Below are 22414 nucleotides of genomic sequence, written 5' to 3'. Positions count from 1 at the left end.
TTTTTATGTACACATTTTCCGAACAGTTTTGAAGAAAATTTGCTTTGAGAAACTCGCTGAAATGTATGCCATTGGGTTCTTTTGATACCAAGGAATGCAATAAGGGTAAAATTATGACCCTGGCTATCACAGAACCTGAGTTATAGGGTACTGAAGCTGCCAGTTCAGAAACATGAATACACTTTGATCCTCATTTCTGAAGTGACAACTTCAAAACTTTATAACTTAAGTTCTATGACAGGCAGGAAGACAATTTTACCCTTTTGCATTCCTTGGTGTCAAGAGAACCCAATGGCATACATTTCAGCAAGTTTGCCGCAATAAATTTTTTGCAAAGCTCTTCACAAACTACATGCATAAAAATTACATAAGTGCTCAAGGAATTGTTTTACATGAAATTAAGTGACATATTTAGAATCGGCACACAAAAATACATATTCCCTGAGGATTTCTTAGCTGTGACTTCATTCATAAAATTTTTTTTTCAAGACCAAGCACCCGCCTCAAAAAATGAAGTGTCTAACACCAAAGTTTGCACAGGCAGAAATGCAGAGCAACTTCTGCGAATGCTTTGCTGCCACAGCCAGTGGCTTGTCAATACCAGAGCACACCATTAGCAACAGACTGCACCTGAATGCAGAGATTTATTTTACTACAGACAAACAGAACTCTGACTCATTGGTCGTCAGTTTGAGATCAATCAGCAGTCATTGCTGAGGTAGCAAAGGGGACTTCGCCAAACTTGTTCCATATTCGGTATTCCAGCGACTGCACCTCATAGTCTGCAATGGAAAGGAAGGCGCTTTTTTTTGTCACAACTCACCAGGCCGTCTCATACCATTTCTCGAAAATGAGCAGCGACAGACCTTACCAAAGGTGACAAGTGAGGCGTCAGTATTTGCAGCATCTCTTTCAAGAAAAATATCATTATTCCACAAATAGAATTTTAAAAATCCCCGTTACGCATCCAAGTCCCCCCAGACTACGTGAGCACAGAAGACACACTCTTGATAGCTGTCACATTCCACCAACGCATCATTTAGAGTTCAGGCCCAAGTATGAAAAGTGCCCTTTCTTTAAGCAGAGCTTTCTTAGTAATGAAGAGCAAATGCGCAAAGGCACCATGAAACACATTTCATCTTACGTACTAATTCCAAAACTGCAGTGCATCAAAGACAAGGAATGAAGAACAAGGTGAACACACACAGAAATTTGTATGCTCGCCTTGCTCTACGCCCTTGTCTTTGATGCACTACAACTTGGAGATACGAACCAATAGACTTGAACATCAATGTTATCGGCATACCAAGTAACGTTACACTGAATTCTAGGTTGCATATTTTCTGCTCTGTAATAATACATGAAATTCATCTGAACACTGGTGTTAAGCTTCCAGGTGTTGCATTTTTCCTGGCAGCTACATTTTCATGAGCCAGTCTTTGACTAGCTCACATAGAAATCCATGCAATATAAACTTGGCTGTTACATCACAATAGTGGTAGCGTTCCCACGTATTACCTCACGAATGCCACCTCACACTAGTGTCTTACCCCACACCAGCACTTTGACAGCCTATGTTTACTGCACGACCCACGGCCAAAGCGGGACTCTACCCGCCATCAGCAATGAACTACTGGCAAGTTGAGTGGGATGTCAGGGTAGCCAGTATTGGGATATCTAATATTGGTCGGCATTGGGATATCTTGGGATATCTAATATTGGCCAGCATTGGGATATTTAAAATCGGCCAAACTAATGCAAATGCAAGCGCGAAAATTAAGCTATGCTGGCACAGATGGCACGCGGGCAATGCTGGTTGCACTGTTTGGCTCCAAGGTCTTTGTTGCTGTCATCCGCCTTTTTCTTGACCGCTGCAGCTTAAACGACGCAGTTACTAGATTCTAACAGATGAGCGTCCTGCAGAATCAAAGCACCCGCTACGAAAACAGTGCAGATGCACTCGTGTGCCGCAACCTAATCTAACGTAACATAACCTAACCTAACCTAACCTAAAATTTGAAGAGTGGGATTCTGCCAACATGATAGAGGATTAACCATGGATTGATTGCAATCTTATGAACATCGGTTGCCACCATTGGCTGGATGGCCTCCTGCATGGAGAATTCCCGCTTCGTTCTTGAGCTGTACCCAGCTACAGAATGAAATTTAAGGCCTTAACTTGTTGCGAGTGTAAGCTGGCGAAAAAAAAAATAAAAAAAAACACTGCGTGTGTTTACCAACGTTTGATGCCTATCTTGATTAAACACGAGTTTTAGAGAGAAAGACAATGTTTAAACTGCCTTTAACCTGCTATTACGAACTGGCAATTTCAAAGAAATCTCCGAAAACATTCTGTAAAGTATACAGGCTATGAGAAAGCGTCTTGCAGGATTAACAAGGAGCTTTTGGCACCCCTTCTAGACCACCAGTGCTTCACTCGTGCCTTGAGTGTACATCAGCCTCATTATCAGTGAGTTTCGCCCACCCTCAGACAGAGTTCTTCTCTCAGCGACCTTCACTTTTGTTTAAGAACAGCTGCATCTATAATGGTGCAGGAAATTTCACAAGCTTGATGCTCCACATCACTCCACATCCCCTCCACATCGCTCCACATCCCACATTCACATCTACTCCACAACACTCCACATCCGCATCACTCCACATCCGCATCACTCCACATCCACATCGCTCCACATCACTCCACATCCACATCTACTCCACATCCCACATCCACATCGCTCCGCATCCACTCCACATCGCTCCACATCACTCCACATCCACATCGCCCCACATCCCACATCCGCATCACTCCACATCCCACATCTGCATCACTCCACATCCACATCGCTCCACATCCACTCCACATTGCATTACATCCACTCCACATTGCTCCACATCCCACATCCACATCACTCCACATCCCACATCTGCCTCACTCCACATCGCTCCACATCCCACATCCACATCACTCCGCATCGCTCCACATCCCACATCCGCATCACTCCACATCCACTCCATATCCCACATCCACATCACTCCACATCCCACATCTGCATCACTCCACATCCGCATCGCTCCACATCCCACATTCACATCACTCCACATCCCACATCCGCATCGCTTCACATCCGCATCACTCCACATCTCACATCCGCATCACTCCACATCCCACATCCGCATCGCTCCACATCAACATTGCTCCACACCCCACATCCGCATCACTCCACATCCCACATCCGCATCACTCCACATCCCACATCCGCATCACTCCACATCCCACATCCACATCACTCCCCATCCACATCTACTCCACATCCACTCCACATCCCACATCCGCATCACTCCACATCCACATCGACCCCACATCGCTCCACATCCACATCTACTCCACATCCCACATCCGCATCACTCCACATTGCTCCACATCCATATCTACTTCACATCGCTCCACATCACTGCCTCAGTTACATTTCTCCTGCCTTCACATCCACTATGACAGTTGTGATACACCAAACAGAGCACACATTAGATTTAGTAGAGCAGAACGTTGGGCCAGTTGGTGTATCGACATATTCAAGAAAACTTTGTGCAGAATGATACAAGACGGAGGGAGAAACACGTAAACACACACGAGCACACAACCGAGCGCACACACAAGCGCTCGTGTGTGTAAGTGTTTCTCCCTCCGTCTTGTGTCATTCTGCGCAGTTTTCTTGAACACACTAGATGTTCTGCACTGTGTACTGATGAAACAAATTTGCCTCCCAAATACACACAAGCGGTGGTCAAAATGAGATCCTACGCCATGAAACAGTACCCAATGAAAACCGAATTCATCTGAAATGGTCAGTCTCATGCAAGAAGTGCTTAATGAGGGTACGGCATCTTACCGACAGACAGCTTGTACTTCACCGGAGGTGTGACCAGGATAGACTTCGAGTCAAGGCTGCATCCACTCAATGTCCCATGGGTCATTCGGAAATCCACCTGCAACACAGCAAGAAATGCACAGACGATCATATGATGTGATGCAACAGACATGCATTAGCAGTATTGCTTGTATGTTTCGCTTCTACACTGATCACCTTCCCAATGCATCTTCGGGTTTAATTGTGCCAACACTTTTTTGTACCACTCCTGCATGTGGATAGAGGCTTCTGGAGGTTGGAGGTGGGTTGGTGGAGCTCCTGAAGGGTGGATGTGGGTGGGTTGAGGCTCATGGGTGGGGGATGCATTTTAATGCATCAGAAGCCCCACTGTGAGCACCCACCGGTGTGGGCATACGCAAGACTGCGTACACGGAAGAGCTATCTGCGATGCTTGGCAGGTTTCAGAGTGGAGAGGAGGAAGAGGCCAGAAGGTGGCTGCCACAGGAAGAGCCCTCCCGAAAAACAGTCACGAATGACTCAGCAAAAATGAACATGACGAGGAAAGACTAAAACAAATGGGCAAGAAAACTGGAGGGAACAACAAGGCTTCGTCTTAAAGGAGCACTGAAGAGGGATCTGAACTCGTCTTTTTGCCACGGGAACTTGATCTACACATTCCCAGCATTCTTAGGAACTTCTATTTATTGCCCTGTGTGGCCGATTTCCCTAATTAAATTGGATTAACGTACGGCTCCCGCTTTTTTTTTTAATTCCCTGTATATGGTGAGAGGAGTCCACCAATGCATGGAGTGCCTTTGAGGCAGTGGCGTGGCGACTTTGCTTTTGCTTTTATTTTGTTTTTTCAGGTTTCCGTGAATGAATAGGTCTAATCCGAGACTACACAGCTGCAAATTAGGCCCACGGAAATAAAAATACGTGTGGACTCTTTGCTTTCCCCGATCACTATGTATCACTCCACCAATGGCAGAGCGGCAAGCCGCCACGGGACTAAGTGAAAGGTGGGTCGACTCCTCCCACCGTTTGCGGGGAATTAAAAAAAAAAAGGCGGGAGCGCGACATTAATCCGATTGAAATTAGGGAAATCGGCCGCACAGGGCATGAATTCGAAGTTTCCAAGAACGCTCGGAACGTGTAGATTGAGTTCTAGTGATAAAAATACGAGTTCAGATTCCTCTTCAGTGCACCTTTAAGAGTATGACATGATAACGCTAATGGGTTAATTAATGCCTATATATGCGGAAGTGGTCGTTCTTGACTTTACATTCATACATTCATAGATCAGTGGTTAAGCAATGCACCACTGCCCTGCAATGGCACATGATGCCACCAGTGGAGCTTGTGTGACCCATACTGCTCTTCCTGAATGACCAATCATTAATTAAACTTAAGTTTAATTTAACTTTGAAGAGACTGACTAAGAAGAGAATGAACCTCTGGACACGATCAAATGGCTACACACTCTCATCATCTAAAATCAACAGCAACAATCAGAGCCAAGCCTCCTCGTTGTCTCATGGTACTCCTCGGCAAGACTGCACATAAATGCCACATCTATAGCTGACAAAAGCGCTAGAATTCCGATGAAGTGCCACGTCAAAGACCGCCCAGGAACTTCGCAGCTACACAAATCGCCGCAGAGTGCACAAAGGCTTCTAATGATAAGGTGGTGAGACTTTGTTTTGTCAAAAAATTCAATTTTGTGATTTTGCGATCTTCTGCTAGAGAATTTCGTTACTATTCAGAAAATATATTACACTTGGGTATTTGCGACTTTAAACATATTTTTCTTTGTCTTTTTTCCTTTGTCACAACGACCAGAAAATTGGGTCCACATCAACGTGGTCTCTTCCTTTTGGATACCTGCAAAAATTCAATGCTCTCAAGTTTTTGATCCAAAACTCAGGTTTTGGTTTCGGTTTGGAATTTGGCCTTGTTCGTAGTACATTTTTCAACCACTAGGGCTCCTCCTGTAGCTGTTCTGTCATCATCATCACCAGCCTGACTACGCCCACTGCAGGGCAAAGGGCTCTCCCAAGTCTCTCCAATTAACCCTGTCTTTCGCTAATTGCGGCCACCGCACTTCCCCAAATTTCTTAATCTCATCCGCCCATCTAACTTTCTGCCGCCCCCTACTACGCTCGCCTTCTCTCGGAATCCACTCCATTACCCTTAAGGACCAGCGGTTATCTTGCCTTCGCATTACCTGCTCTGCCCAAGCCCATTTCTTTCTCTTGATTTCAACTAGGATGTTATTAACACACATTTGTTCCCTCACCAAATCCACCCGCTTCCGATCTCTTAACGTTACACCTATCATTTTTCTTTCCATAGCTCGCTGCATTGTCCCTAACTTAAGCTGAACCCTCTTTGTTAGCCTCCACGTTTCTGCCCCATAGGTGAGTACCGGTAAGATACAGCTGTTGTATACTTTTGTCTTGAGAGATATTGGTAAGTTTTGATGAATTAAATGGTTTTCAGACTTTACAGGCGTTTTTCTCGAAACATTTTTGGAGTTTTATGCACCTTTCCCTCAGGAACTATAGGCAAACAAAATTTTCACATGTTAATTATTGGAATTTACTTAACTAGAATCAATAGCCTAGGTACATTTGTATTTTTCTGACTAAAAGAAAACATTCAGATGTGGCAATTTTACTGCATTGACAAAGATAAAAACATGACAAATCTATAGCTTTTGTTAGAAGTGCATAACTGTAGTTCAACTTGGGTAAAGCGTTGGTAGCTACTTTCTGACAAAATTGCAACCCTCTGCGGATAGTAGAATGTTAGAAAAATGTACATTAGCGAAAAAACTAAAAAATTCGAAAAATAATTAACAAAATTTAAAACTAGTTATGAGCTCTACTGCAAGGTGCATCTATGTTTAAGATCCCTTGCAAATTTTAAAGCCACAACTTCTATTGCAACTGCTGTACAGCAAAGTTTTGAAACTCATTTTCAAAGTCTCACCCCACTTCAATGCATTGTAAACGCATAATACAATTAAGTGCTCCGTAAATTTTTTTATAGGTGGGTGCCTGGAAGGTGCCCCAAATTGATCGAGTTGCTGACGTGGAGACTTCAATCCCTCACGCACTCTCTCTGGCATGCATGCAAACACGCACACAACCCTGGTCCTTGGAGACATTGATGAAGATGTCAGTACTGAGATTCATGCCAGAACGAAGAGCACAGGACTCGGCACAACGCTGGTTTCACACAAAAATGGCCTTGAAAGGTTTATCGCCAAAGTGTTCTCTGCAATCTTTGAAATATGTAAGCTGACTATTCACCGGCGGAAAAAGAGCCATCTCAGAACCATCTGGGGTGCACTGAAACCATGTCCCTTACCCACCAGCACACACAAAGTAAGCCAGGGCGGGAGAAGCCTCGGGGTGCTTGCTAATCTGTTTCAAATAAGCACCCTGAGGCTTTCCCCTCCCTCGTACACTTTGTGCGAGTCGAGAAACCGTCTGTCCACCCTCTCTCTACTCCAGACTCTGCAGCAGGCCACTGAATGTAGTCAGCGCGTGAAACACTTTGTGCAGCAAATAAGATAAGCCCAGAAGGTCACCTCACATTTTTAAGTTTGCAATCGCCAGATTTCTATACTCCGTTTCATACATAGCAGGCAACGCTGCGGAGGTTGCTGAAGTAGTGCGTCCACAAAACTCCGTCGCATATTACTCCGCCGCATATCAGTCGTTCTTCTCTAAACTCGGGTGATTGATTGGACGACCACAGAGAGCGGTATAAAATGATATGGTAACATTGAAAATGACAGTTGAAGCTGTGAGGCGCTCAGTGTTTGGGCTCTCTGGCCATAATTTTCATGGAGAGTGAACTACTTTTTGGGTGCGGATTTAGTAGGAGCGATTCGCTGTGCCAACCGCGTATCATACCACCACGTGTACTTTTTGCTTCTCGAAATCTCGTCGAGTCGCAGGACGAAAATGTGGCAAGAGGTAAAACGAAGTCCAGGAGGTGCCAGTCATGGCACTTCAGATTTATCGCTACTAAATTGTCGTGTCCGGTCGCTGTGTTGAATGCAGCGAAAGACGCACACGGTACTTTAAGACTTCGTTTATTTAAAGCCAATGAGGGTGCGACCAGCGTCGACCGAGGCAGGAGCCGAACTGGCCGCCCGAAGAAAGGAGGGAGCGGAGAAGCGTCCACGGGAGGGAGTGGCTTCCCAAAACAGGAGGAGGATGCGGGGGCGCACCATGGGGGGGCATCTGGAGACAGCGTGCGACGAGGGGCAAGTGGTCGTTAGGAGGAGGATGCGAGTGGTCGTTAGGAGGAGGATGCGAGTGGTCGTTAGGAGGAGGATGCGGGGGCGCACACACACAAAAGCAATAAGGGGACACAACACTTCCTTCCCCCTTAGAAAGTTGCCTGGTATCGTGCAGGGGGTCGGCACTCACGCGTGGAGGCGCGCTGGCTTTGTGCGCTCGGGGGAGAAACACTTGTAGGCTGGCTGTTGTTCGCTGTGTCTCCTAGGTCTGTCCTGGGCGAAGTCTCTTCTTCCGGGAAGAGGTGCCAGGCTATGTGGGAAGATGGTGCACGTGTTCTCTCCGCTGGCGGACAGCTCTCAGACGGCGTCGTAAATCTACGCAGCTGGTTGAGATGTCGGCGTGCTACTGTGCCATGTATGTTGACGAGCCAAGAGCGCAGGCCTATGCGTCTGACAATTGTAGCTTCCTCCCAGCGTGGCTTTTTCAGAAACTGTCGGGCGAGGACGCGCTGCCCCTCATTAAGCGTGCCGCAGCGCGGAATTGCTTTTTCTTCCCGGAACGTCTCTGCCTTTGGCTCGGGGAGGATGGCTGTGAGCTGGGTTCGCATTTCACGCTCGAACATCATTTTCGAGGGGGTCTCGCCTGTTGTGCTCTGAACCGTCGTGTGCTGCTTGAAGAGAAAGCGCGCAAGGCGGCGCTGCAGCGAGCCTGTCTGATCTCTTTCAAGGGCGCGTTTTAGCTCGGCTACGTAGCGCTCGGCTTGTCCGTTTGTCGCTGGGTGGTAGGGGGCCGATGTAACTGATGAGATCCCGTTGTCGCGATAAAACTTGAGGATCTCCGCAGACACAAACGGTGTTCCGTTGTCCGACACTACCTTGCGCGGCAGGCCGAACGTTGCAAATAGTGATCGGAGGTTGTCAATGACTGCTGCCGAAGTCGTCTGTCCCATTTGCCTTATCTCAAGCCACTTTGTGTAGGCATCTACGACACAAGGAAAGTGCAGCCCTCAATTGGTCCTGCAAAATCAATGTGCAGTGTGTGCCATGGTGTGTCTGGCTTTTCCCATTCTGGGACAGGAGCTTTCGGCGGGGCGCTCCGGCTGCTCTGGCAAGGCTTGCATTCTCGCACCACTGTTTCGATGTCGTTGTCAATGCCAGGCCACCACATGTAGCTTCTGGCACACTTTTTCATTGCAACGATGCCCCGATGTCCGGCGTGGATGAGAGACATAGCTTGTGCGCGTAGTTCTCTCGGCATCACAACTCGGGACCCAAATATGATGCAGCCGCGATGGGTGCTCAACTCTGTAGCTCGCCTGCGGTAAGCGTCGAAGTTGTCCCCTTTGAGTTTATGCACGTTGCCTTGTTGAACAGCTGTGTAAACTAGCCGGAGAGCTGCGCACTTCTGCGTAGATGCTGCAACTGTGCCTGCTGTAAGCGGAGGTTCTGGCAGTGCTTCGAACATCAGAACGTCTCCTGGTGGAAATGGTTCGTCAACAGTTGCGTCTAGTGGCAGACGGCTTAGCGCATCGGCGTTTTGATGTTTACTCCCATTGCGGTAGACCAGAGCGTAGTCGTACGCTGAGAGTTTGATGCAATGCTGCGTCGGCTCGATGACACCTTGCTGCTCCAGTTTGTCCAACTCTTTTTCAACTGAATCTCGGAGAGCAAACGGCACCGGCCTGGCCTTCAGAAATTTGGGTTGCGCGTTGTCCAACAACTCCAGTGTGACCGGGGGCCCTTCGTTTCCTGGAATCTCTTCCGAGAATACTCTTTTGTATTTCTCCTGCAGTTGCTCAACCATGTTCTGGCTCGGCGTCTGGTGTATGCCGCATATCATCACGCCTAGTGGAGAAAACCAGTTTCTCCCTAGAAGGCTTGATCCTGTGCCCTTCACAACAAGCAGAGGTAGCGTATGGGTCTGGCCGTTGTAGTTAACCTGCACGTTGGCAGAGCCCAATAGTGGCAGATTCTGTCCTGACCACGTTCGCAGGTGCGTGTCGTCTTGTTGCAGGGCGGGTGCGTCAGATGGCCATGAAGTTCGGAACGTGTCCTCACTGATCAGAGTACAGGCTGCGCCGGAGTCCACCTCGAACTTAATCAGCTGGTGATGTACGCTTACTTCTGTAAAAATCTTCGGTCGCGTGCCGAGATTCATGGTGTTCAGGTCGTACAACACAGATGGTGTTGCTGATGTTGTTCCATGGAGATCAGATAGCGGCGTATTCTCTGAGGCGTTGACGCTGTGATTAGGCTGGGAAGGTGACTTTATCTTGGCAAGTCTCCGTTTCGTAATGCATGCTCTTTCGATATGCCCTCGCTTGTGGCAAAAATTACACGTGGCTGACTGGAATCGACATCCCTGGGGGTTGTGTTGGTCGTCACACCGCCAGCAGCGTTGTGCCTTTTTGACCGATTTTACAACAACAGAAGGCTTGCGCACCTGGTTGCTTGTCTGGTGTACCGGCTCGGTGTTCCGGCGAATCCCTCTCTGCTGGTGACCGGCGCTCTCCGCTCGAACGGCGATGTCGTAAGCTTTGCTGAATGTGAGGTCCTTCTCAGCGAACAGGCGCTGCTGCAATGACTCGTCACTCAGTCCGCACACAAATCTGTCACGTAACATCACGTCCAAGGGAAGCATGGTGGTGTTAGCAGAAGAAGCTGCGTCTCCCTCCTGCCCGGTAGCTGTTGTCGACAGCGTTCCAAAATTGCAGTCGGCAGCGAGCTTCTTGAGCGCGGCTACGTAGGCGCTCACAGTTTCTCCTCCCAGTTGATCTCGTCGTTGGAAGCGAGCCCGGCTGTAGACCTCGGATGGCCTTGGGTCGTAGTGCTTTTGCAGCGCTTTTACGATGTCGTCGTAAGACACTGCCGCTGGTGTGCTTGGCTGAATAAGGGCGCAGACAGTATCGTAGGTCTGCTCCCCGCACAGCGTCAGCAGGTTGGCCCTCTTCAAGGCTGGGTCTGTGATGTTGTTAGCTTCAAAGTAGAACTGAAGGCGTCCAACCCACGATGACCACGATGAGCCGTTGAATTCTGGTATCTGATTGGGAAACCCTCGCGTAGCCATGGCTTGTCAATAGCGTTGCGTAGCGCGGGTCGAATCCACTTTCTCGTCGCCACTGTCGTGTCCGGTCGCTGTGTTGAATGCAGCGAAAGACGCACACGGTACTTTAAGACTTCGTTTATTTAAAGCCGATGAGGGTGCGACCAGCGTCGACCGAGGCAGGAGCCGAACTGGCCGCCCGAAAAAAGGAGGGAGCGGAGAAGCGTCCACGGGAGGGAGTGGCTTCCCAAAACAGGAGGAGGATGCGGGGGCGCACCATGGGGGGGCATCTGGTGACAGCGTGCGACGAGGGGCAAGTGGTCGTTAGGAGGAGGATGCGAGTGGTCGTTAGGAGGAGGATGCGAGTGGTCGTTAGGAGGAGGATGCGGGGGCGCACACACACAAAAGCAATAAGGGGACACAACATAAATTTATTTATTTATTTATTTATTTATTACAAATACCTCAAGGGCCCTCGGGTGAGGGCTTTACATGAGGGGTGGGCTAGCAACCTGGTGTTAATAACAGATTTTTTCGATGGCTTTCTTGAAATGGTCTGGGTTTGTATGAAGGATGGTATGACAAGTTACACTGAAGCAAAAGCTCTGCCCGCCAGCAGTACAGCTGGAATTGAAAAAAATATTCACTGAGCTCATCATGCTGTGCAATGTGGCTCCAGAATTGTCATCACAGAGGAACGGCGTTTATGGCCGAGGTCATGACAGTAATACTACACTGCAGCCAAACAAGCCACCAGAGACCAACTTAGAAGTACAGTCTTTGTCAAAAGTAACTAGGCTGCACGTTTTCCTTCGTATATTAGAGCTATTTTGCCAGCCCTCAAGCTCTAAATCTCTGTATGGTAAGGAGAACCGCTGTTCTCACCTTCAAATAACTTTTTGATCTTTAGCGAAGCCATGCAGGCTCTGTTATACGAATGAGAAGCAAACCATGGAGCCTGGTTACTTTTGACAAAGACTGTACTTGTTGTTAGTACACGCTTGAAAAGAACAGTATGATACACAAAGATCAAGACTCATGAGGCGACACAGGATGATGACACAGGCACTCATCGGGCGTTCTCTCTCTGCGCGTGTGCCAGATTTTTCTTTTTGAGAAAGCAACCGCTTCTTGGAATATGAAGCCTCTGCATCACATGTGACATTTGTCTGTGTGCAGGGGATTCTGCCGCGAATGTGCCCTGCAGCCAGAACTGTGTCCTATGTGAGATCCAGGAATGGATGGAAGCATCACCGTAAACAGCACTGCGGTTGCGCTTGCAGTTCTGCCTGGTCCCAGAAATATCGAACTACTGGCGATAGCTTTGCAACAAAATGGCTGCTTGCACGCTGGCAACACATGCCGATGTTGAACACAACAGTCCAAATGCCATTCTGCCCCAAGTGTCTACCATGTGTTCAGTTACTGCAACATGACGATGCTGGCATGACAAGGGCAGCTTGGCCAACCAGTGCCATGGCACAAGGTAGTCTCCGTCTACTCAAGGTGGGGTCAGAGGTCCACAATCATCATTAACAGATATCGTATTTACTCACATAATAATCGCACTTTTTTTTTTCCAAAAAAGTGACGCAAATTTAATGACGCAAATTTAATCATTACGCGCGGTAAATTTTTTACAAAAATTTTTTGCACCGGAAACGCAAACAAGTTGCAGGCAGACAACCCTTGTCACACGGGCGTGCTACCCGCGGTTGCGCCACTAAATGCGGTTATCTCAAACAGAGCTCGGCGACGTTTACATCATTAACCGAGAAGGTAGAGTGCGAAAAGCGCACCAGCTGGCCCGCTTCTAGAACGCACTTTCTTCGCACTAAATCCCATTCCAAGAGCAACGCATCAAAATAGGCAGTGTGTATAGTGCTGCGCGACGGCGCTTTTAGGCAGCCTTCAATCCCGTACGAAGGCGCAGGAGCAGCGTACAACAGCAACGTTTCGCAGAGTTCAAGCTACGCATTTTACCGGCGTTGCGTCGAAAAATGTCCGGTCCCTGCCGCATTGTTGATGTACTTAGGTGACACATTCACAACGCTTGGACACTGGTTTCCGTGCGCTTACTGCAATGTTGCCGCTAGCGAGCGCGGCGGACGACGACGCTCTGTACTCCCTAGCAGTCGCTAGGCCTAACTTGTTTCGTATTGTCACGTTGTAGTGACGGCAGTCCAGTGGTCAGGAAGACACCAGCCAGTCTTGGAAACAAAGCTCTTTATTTGGGCTGACTTGCGCCCGCAAAATAACTGAATCACTCGGCGGCGGCGTAAGCAACAAACGTGCTCGTCGGTCGTCGAACTACGAATGCCCGCTGCTCGTGGCATCGTTCAATTTAAAGCCGGCTAGGAAACTTCGAGATAACAGGTCGAGATCATCTAGAGTAATCTAGAAACACGTAGGCGAAGCTGTTCATGGCTGTGAACAATCGAGATTAGTCCGGTCGCTTTTCGCGTCAGGAACAAAAATGATAACAGCCCTTTCCTGCAGCCTTGAGCGTGAACGAACAAACACTACAATGATACGTGGCATTACCCCCCTTCCAAAGAAGCATCGTCTCGATGCTTTAAAATGAAAATAAACACGGAAAACGAAACTTCGAGTCCTTTAGCGTTCATAATATGGCTTCAGGCGTACGACATGTGTACGACTTCCCGGCGTGGGCGGCGTCGCTGAGATGCTGTCGTGGCGTCGGGGATGACTTCATAGTCGAGGTCACCGATCCGACGGAGAACCCTGTACGGGCCAAAGTAGCGTCGCAGCAACTTTTCGCTCAATCCACGGCGGCGAACTGGCGTCCATATCCAAACCCGATCACCTGGCTTGTAATGCGTGTCTCGTCGGCGCAGATTGTAGCGTCGGGCGTCGGTGTGCTGCTGGTCTTGAATGCGAAGCCGCGCAAGTCTTCGGGCTTCCTCGGCGCGATGAAGGTAGGCGGCGACGTCGAGGTTGTCTTCGTCGGAAACGTGCGGAAGCATTGCGTCGAGTGTTGTCGTGGGCTTCCTGCCGTATACCAGCTGGAATGGGGTAAACCTGGTTGTCTCCTGGACGGCAGTATTATAAGCGAAGATCACGTAGGGCAGAATGGAGTCCCACGTCTTGTGTTCGGCGTCGATGTACATGGAGAGCATGTCTGCGATGGTCTTGTTCAGACGCTCTGTGAGTCCGTTAGTTTGTGGATGATAGGCAGTGGTCCTCCGATGGCTTGTCTGGCTGTAGTTTAAAATGGCTTGCGTCAGCTCCGCTGTAAACGCCGTTCCTCTGTCTGTGATGAGCACTTCCGGGGCGCCGTGTCGCAGGAGAATTTGTTCGACAAAAAATTTTGCGACTTCTGTTGCGGTACCACTAGGCAATGCTTTTGCTTCGGCGTAGCGGGTCATGTAGTCGGTGGCCACGATGATCCACTTGTTTCCTGATGAAGAGGTCGGAAAGGGGCCGAGGAGGTCCATCCCTATTTGCTGAAAGGGCTTAGTTGGCGGTGGTATGGGGTTCAGGAGTCCGGCTGGTCTAGTCGGAGGCGTTTTGCGTCGCTGACACTCACGGCACGTTTTCACGTAATGGGAAACGTCGGTAGCTAGCCGTGGCCAATAGTACTTCTCCTGGATGCGGTGCAACGTGCGAGCAATCCCGAGATGTCCTGCAGTCGGCTCATCATGACATGCCTGCATAATTTCTTGCCTGAGATTTTTGGGCACGACAAGAAGATGCACTGTCCTGTTCGGCGCGAAGTTCTTCTTCAGGAGGACATTATTGTGAAGGACGAAGGACGACAGTTGCCGCTTGAACCCTCGGGGAGGCGATGCGGTCTTGCCTTTCAGATAATCAACTAGGCTTTGCAAGTCAGGATCCGAGTGCTGCTGCTGCGCGAAACTGCTGGCGCTTACCGGTCCTAAGAAAGCGTCGTCGTCTTCCTCTTCGGGTGCTGCGTCGACAGGAGCTCGTGACAAGCAGTCTGCATCGGAATGCTTGTGGCCAGATTTGTAGACTACAGTTATGTCGAATTCTTGAAGACGCAGGCTCCAACGAGCAAGGCGGCCGGAGGGATCTTTCAAATTGGCCAGCCAGCACAGAGCATGGTGATCGCTCACAACCTTGAATGGTCGTCCGTATAGGTAGGGGCGAAATTTGGATGTGGCCCAAATAATGGCGAGACATTCTTTCTCTGTCGTCGAATAGTTGGCTTCGGCTCTCGACAGTGAACGGCTAGCGTACGCGATAACTTTCTCCTGTCTGCCATTTTTCTGAACGAGGACCGCTCCTAAGCCCACCCCGCTTGCATCAGTATGAACTTCGGTTTCGGCGTTTTCATCAAAGTGCCCGAGCACAGGAGGGGACTGTAAGCGGCGCTTCAGCTCGTTGAAAGCTTCTTCTTGTGGCCTTTCCCATTTAAAAGGCACGTCAGCCTTGGTAAGTTGAGTCAAAGGTTCAGCGATGCGCGAAAAGTTCTTGACGAATCGTCGGTAATAAGCGCACAATCCAAGAAATCTGCGTATAGCCTTCTTGTCATTAGGCTGTGGAAACTCTGCGATCGCAGCCGTCTTCTGGGGGTCTGGGCGAACTCCATCCTTGCTTACGACGTGACCAAGGAACAGCAGCTCCTCGTAGGCGAAGTGGCATTTCTCTGGTTTCAGTGTCAGGCCTGAAGACTTGATCGTTTCCAGCACTATCCGAAGCCTTCTGAGGTGGTCTTCAAAGCTTGAGGAGAAGACAACAACGTCATCTAAGTAGACTAGGCAAATCTGCCACTTCAAGCCTGCGAGCACCGTATCCATTACTCGCTGGAACGTCGCTGGGGCAGAGCAGAGGCCGAATGGCATCACCTTGAACTCGAAGAGTCCGTCTGGCGTGATGAACGCAGTCTTCTCGCGATCTCTTTCGTCGACTTCAATTTGCCAGTAGCCGCTCTTCAGGTCCATCGATGAGAAGTACTTAGCGTTGCACAGCCGGTCCAGTGTATCGTCGATGCGGGGGAGGGGGTAGACATCCTTCTTCGTAATGTTGTTCAGGCGGCGGTAATCGACGCAAAAGCGAAGGTTGCCGTCTTTCTTTTTCACTAGGACAACCGGTGCTGCCCAGGGGCTCCTCGATGGCTGTATGACGTCGTCACGAAGCATTTCCTCAACTTGCTTGCGGATAGCTTGGCGTTCTAGCGGCGATACGCGGTAGGGGCTCTGTCGCAGTGGTCGCGCGTGTTCGTCTGTGACAATGCGGTGCTTGGCAAGCCGGGTTCGTCGCACATTCGATGCTGATGAGAAGCAATCGGTGTACCTTTGAAGAAGACTGCGTATTTGGTCTTGTCTGCTCCGGGGTAATGCCGGGTTGATGTCGAACGTGGGTTGATGGCCTTGGTCAGATGGTTCTGCGGGTTGGTCGGGTAGGGCAAATACGTCTCTGATGTCTGCCAGCTCGTCGAGGAAAGCGATCGTCGTACCTTTGTTTAGATGCCGGTATTCTTCCGTGAAGTTGGTTAGCAACACCTGGGCTTGGCCATTTCGGATTTCGGCGACTCCCCTCGCGACGCCCAATCCTCGATCCAGGAGTAACTGGGTGTTCCCCTCGATAACGCCTTCGGCATTTTCGATGTCTCCAGTACCTATGCCGACGAGAACACTTGATCGGGGTGGCACGCTCAATGCTTCATCGAGGACGTTTAAGGTAACGTGATGAGTCGCGCTCGTCTCAACAGGTATGGCTTTTTCCGTGGAAAGCTTGATCGACTTAGATCGAAGGTCGATGATCGCCCGATGTTCGTTCAGGAAGTCCATTCCCAAAATCACGTCTCTCGAGCATTGCTGTAGGATCAGGAAGGTTGTCGCATAGGTTCTCCCATTTACAGTAACTCTCGCGGTGCAGCGTCCTGACGGCGTAATCAGGTTGCCACCTGCGGTGCGGATCAGCGGGCCATCCCAGGTTGTTGTTACCTTCCTGAGTCGGACAGCGAGTGGGCCACTCATGACAGAGTAGTCAGCTCCCGTGTCCACCAAGGCAGTAACCGCGTGACCGTCGACCGTAACTTCAAGGTCACTTGTACGCGTTCTCGTATTGTACGTTGTCTTCGGTGTCCGATCACGGCTTCGTCGAGTAGTGAGGCTGCGGTGGGCGTACTGCGACGTTACTTCACTGGGCAGCGGTAAAAGCTTCAATTCTGGCCGCGTCGTCGTCGTCGTCGTCGGTGTCGTCGTCGTGGCATGGTCTTGAGTACTCGTCGATGGAGGATCTTTGTCACTGCGCTTAGAAGCAACCTCACCTCCAGAGGCTGCTTTATTTAGTTTAACTTTCGGGGGCTGGGGGAGCGTCCACGCACGGCGTAACCTCGGCTAGGAGATACAAAGCGCTGGGACGATGGCGACGGGGAACGTGATAGGCGGCTCGGCGATGAGTATTCTTCCCGACGTAAAAACTCCTCGATTTCGGCTGGTTGCTGGCCGGGTCGGGGTCGTGGAGCGTCGTAAGAGAACCCTCGGATGCCCAGTCTTCTGTATGGGCAGTGCCGGAGGACGTGACCGGCTTCTCCACAGTGGAAGCATAGTGGGCGGCGCTGGTCGGGAGTTCTCCACTCGTCGCATTTCCTCGGCTGTGCACGTCGCTCGTAGGACGGGTGGGTTGGGGCGAGTGGGCGGCGGTCCAGCGCAGCTGGCTGAGGGCGATAGGGGCTTGGGTCCCGTCGTCGAGGTGCAGGACTGCGCACAGCTGCGGCATAAGTCATGGCTGGGGGCTCCAGAGGCTGCGTGGGTGTCGGCGTCACACCCAAGGCCTGTTGAACCTCGTCCCGGATTACGTCAGTAAGTGATGTAACCTGCGGCTGCGTTCCATTTGGCAGCAATCGTCGGAGCTCTTCTCATACAACTTGGCGTATAACCTCCCGCAGGTTATCGTTGTTAGCGGCGTCCAGGCAGTTTGCTGAAAAAACACGCTGCTGGCGCTCATATTGGCGGGCTCGGGCGTCAAGAGTTTTTTCCATCGTGGAGGCCTCTTCTATGAATTCCGCCACGGTTTTCGGTGGGTTCCGTACGAGGCCGGCAAAGAGTTGTTCTTTAACTCCTCGCATAAGCAGCTTGACCTTTTCTTCTTCCTTCATGTTCGAGTCGGCACGCCGGAAGAGACGCTTCATCTCCTCAGTGTACACTGCAACGGTCTCGTTTGGGTGTTGTATGCGAGACTGTAGCAGCTGCTGGGCTCTCTCCTTTCTCACGACGTTTGTGAAAGTCTTGAGAAGCTGCTCTTTGAAGGTTGCCCAATTCGCGAGGCTGGCTTCCTCATTCTCAAACCAGACTCTTGCTGGTCCCTCCAGGGCAAAGAAGACGTACCTAAATTTCATGGCATCGTCCCAGTTGTTAAAGACAGCCACTCGGTCGAACTGCTCCAGCCATTCTTCGGGGTCGGCGCCAGGCGAAGCGTCGAAGGTTGGTGGCACCCGGGGCTGCTGCAGAATGATTGGAGTCGTCGTCTGGGGCAAGCACATGGTGGACGTTGCTGCTGGCTTTCGCTTCCGGGTAGGGTCCGGCAGATTCCCGAACTCTGGTGCGTCCCCTTGCAGGCGTCGGCTAGCGCGGTGGACTGGACTCAGGTCCTGCGGTTGATGACTCAGAGGGGTGGCGTCACGGCTTGTAGGGGGTGTCCGGAACATGAAAGGCTACCCAGCACCTCCACCAGATGTCACGTTGTAGTGACGGCAGTCCAGTGGTCAGGAAGACACCAGCCAGTCTTGGAAACAAAGCTCTTTATTTGGGCTGACTTGCGCCCGCAAAATAACTGAATCACTCGGCGGCGGCGTAAGCAACAAACGTGCTCGTCGGTCGTCGAACTACGAATGCCCGCTGCTCGTGGCATCGTTCAATTTAAAGCCGGCTAGGAAACTTCGAGATAACAGGTCGAGATCATCTAGAGTAATCTAGAAACACGTAGGCGAAGCTGTTCATGGCTGTGAACAATCGAGATTAGTCCGGTCGCTTCTCGCGTCAGGAACAAAAATGATAACAGCCCTTTCCTGCAGCCTTGAGCGTGAACGAACAAACACTACAATGATACGTGGCATTATCGAAGCCACAGTGGACGGAGCTTTCGAATTGACCAACGCTATAATGAATGGTCTACTTATGGCGCTGCCTTACTGACAACCTGATTGTTTCATATTAAAAGAAATATATACGATCGATTTCAGCGACGCCTTCGCAGCGGAGCTGGCGTACAAGCAGATCGGGTCACCCGCGCTGCAACAGCGGTTGCTGCTACGCGGCTGTGAACGTAAAACTAGCTTGTATCGCAGTTATTACTCCTAGCAGCAACTCAGCACAGGTCAGTGATCCTCAAGGAGGATTCATTTTTGACATTCCCATATCTCAGGCCTTATTATTTACGAGAACAAGAAATTTTAGCTGGATCACCGCATCACTTTTTTCGTTGCACTGAAACCCGGATTGTTGGCGAACCGTGATTCGAGATAATCGTAGTTAAGTTTGGTATCCGCGGTTAAGCATAACTGCATTTAGACTGTGACCGCAGACATGTGACCGCAGGTCAACCATCAGGCGGCTGCTGCTGTAATGCTGACAGAGTCAGACAGATGGCAAGTACGATCACCGTCGGCTAGACTCGACATTTTCGACATTGCAGCGGCAAGTTCGGGGTGCTATCATTACGCAGGGAATAACAAGAAAATGAATTTTGACAACAAAATTCGGGGGTACGATCATTACGCGAGTGCGATAATTATGCGAGTAAATATGATAATTTTCAAGCTTTGAACAACTTTGTACTAAATTAAACGAATACCGTACAATACCTTCACAGCAGCGGTTGTGACTTCATGACCGTCAGGAGCTTGTGTGCTCCAACACATCGGCTGGGCAGTCCCCTCACAAAGGCGTCTTTTCACTTCACTGAGCAGGCTACCATAAAAAAAAAATAAAATCTCCACGTGAGTCCCCAGTGATCTGACCTGAGCATAGGACGTCAGGCCCGCGTAGAGGGCAGACGCATTTGTGTCAGAGGGTCTCTCCTCGAAGTGCACCGTGCCCGTCAGTGAAACTTCCTGGGAAGACGCCGGAAACTTCTGGCCTAAAAGGGACAACCAAGCATAAAGACACAGTAGAGATTAAAGGTGCACTGAAAAAGAATCTGAACTCGTCTCTTTGCCATGGGAACTCGATCCACACGTTCCCAGCACTCCTAGAAACTTTGATTTATTGCCCTGTGCGGCCTGCCGATTTCCCTAATTTAATTCAAATTAACATCTGGCTCCCGCCTTTTTTTTTTTTTTTTGAATTCCCGCATACGGTGGGAGGAGCTGACCAATGCATGGAGTGCTTTTCAGGCAGACACGTGGTGGCTTTGCTTTCACTTTTATTTTTTTTTTAGGTTTCTGTGAATTAATAGATCAAGTCAGAGATTACATAGCTGCAAATTAGGCCCACAGAAATAAAAATACGCGTGGACTCTTTGCGTTCGCCGATCACTACATACTATCACTCTGTCGATGGCAGAGCGGCAAGCCACCATGGGACTGGGTGAAAGGTTGGTCGACTCCTTCCACCGTCTGCGGGAAATTTAAAAAAAAATGCAAGAGCCGGGACATTTAATTGGATTTAAATAAGGGAAATCGGCTACACAGGACAATAATTTGAAGTTTCTAAGAGCGATTGGAGCAAGTAGATCGATTTCCAGAGGTAAAAATACCAGTTCAGATTCCTCTTCAGTGCGCCTTTTAACGCTTTGTGCAGCAAGAGGACACGTGTCCCATTTGCTTCAACTGCTGGCAAACAGAAAACGGAAACACCTACGTACCACATTTTTGCATGCGGAGTACTACCAAACTATCAAACAAGCCATTCGGTGTGGTTTCATATTTCACTGATTGGCCTCCTTAGTGTTCTGTGTGTGGGGGTACAGTTTGGATAGACGCAACTTGGCGGGAACAAAAAAAAAAATTCAAAACCTGTGGAGCTTTTGAGCCTTTTCCATCAATTGACTGCCTCAGAATACTTCTTGAAGCAATTTTCATGTCTAATGCAGTGTGTTAAATGTCCAAAAGAATGAGGCAAGGATACATACCACATTTGAGGGCTTTTTACGAAGTCATTGGTATACAAGTTACTACTGTGTACCCTTTTCTTTTTCTTTTTTACAGAACCAGTAGTCAAAACAGCTTCAATGCGTGATGTCTTTTTCAAAGATGTTGGCCAAAACAGGTGCCGCCTGTTTTGGGTAACATCTTTTTGAGCAGTGCTGGCAGGACGATGGAAAAAGCATTGCATGAATTTCGTCGTTCGGATTTTCCGGTTCGTTAAAGACTACTTGGCGTTTACAGGACCAGGCAGCTTGCCTACAAGTCTGGCAGACATTCTGAAGTATTTTAATGAATGTGAACAAGGGCTGAAATTTGCAACTGAGGCACCCAGCAACACAGAACTGCTGATTTTCGATTTGGCACCAGCACATGTGTGCTGGTGTTATCAACAGAGACCTGTCAAACCCTTGCTAAACTTCCAATCCGGTCACTCTGAGCTCATAAAAGGGAACACTGCTGCTTCGTGCTTGTAATCAGCTCTCAGAAAATCTTGCCACGAAAGGATACGGAAGAGCGTACCAGTTCAAGCAGGCAGGCTGTGCACGAACAGCTGCCTCACTCAATTTATTTCAAGGGCGGCAGAGAAACTAATCAGACAGCTTAAGAATGGGGCTCCGCCAAAAGCGGAAAGGAAGAAAAAGGCTGGCAATGGTTTTGTACGTGCATTGCATGTATCGTAGGCTGAAGAACGCCAGAGGTAGATATGACATTGATGTATGTTTTCTGCTCCTAGAAAACTGAGCACAGTGTGTAAACAAGTCATAGGTCCTAGAAACTGAGCACAGTGTGTAAAGAGGTCATAGAGAGGCAAGATGGAAAGAGAAATGATTGTCAGGTGCGTCATGTATCACCAGCTATTCCTTACGAACTAGGAGTGGTTTTTCAGGTCCTCTTTTCATGCAGCACCATGGACATTGAACATGTGGTAATAAGCGACTTACAGAACATGAAAACACAAGGAAACATGACACCCTATCGCACACAGCCGTCCACTGCAGGACTTGCCGATGTAAGCATGAAAAGTATAACGAAGAAAGGAGAGCAAAAGGTGACCCCGATGCACAGTCCACGTTTCTATGCAAGAAGTGTAAATGCATCCCAAATTACGAGAACATGCACGTCCCATTCCACCACAAGCAATAAGGTAACATGCGAAAAAATGGAGGCCTTCT

The 22414-nt window shown here is 49.3% G+C and overlaps 1 protein-coding gene across 3 annotated transcripts in view; it reads right to left on the bottom strand.

Annotated features, from left to right (window-relative positions):
* Nucleotides 1-613: 613 nt before the first annotated feature.
* LOC149334526 (AP-5 complex subunit mu-1-like) overlaps nucleotides 614-22414 on the bottom strand; it is a 55393-nt gene continuing 33592 nt past the window's right edge. For all 3 annotated transcript variants that reach the window (XM_089555162.1, XM_089555163.1, XM_089555164.1), the window contains 3 exons: nucleotides 20115-20233; nucleotides 3891-3987; nucleotides 614-782 (listed from right to left, as the gene is read on the bottom strand). In XM_089555162.1, coding sequence (XP_089411288.1) covers nucleotides 697-782; nucleotides 3891-3987; nucleotides 20115-20233 — 302 coding nt within the window. In that variant the 3' untranslated portion in view covers nucleotides 614-696. The remainder of the gene's footprint in view (nucleotides 783-3890; nucleotides 3988-20114; nucleotides 20234-22414) is intronic.

The sequence above is a fragment of the Amblyomma mixtum genome, chromosome 8, assembly GCF_055824585.1.
Source record: "Amblyomma mixtum isolate Tamu chromosome 8, ASM5582458v1, whole genome shotgun sequence".
In the NCBI taxonomy this organism is placed as follows: domain Eukaryota; kingdom Metazoa; phylum Arthropoda; class Arachnida; order Ixodida; family Ixodidae; genus Amblyomma; species Amblyomma mixtum.
The sequence above is the reverse complement of the archived record's forward strand: the minus strand, read 5'-3'. Positions and strand labels throughout refer to the sequence as shown.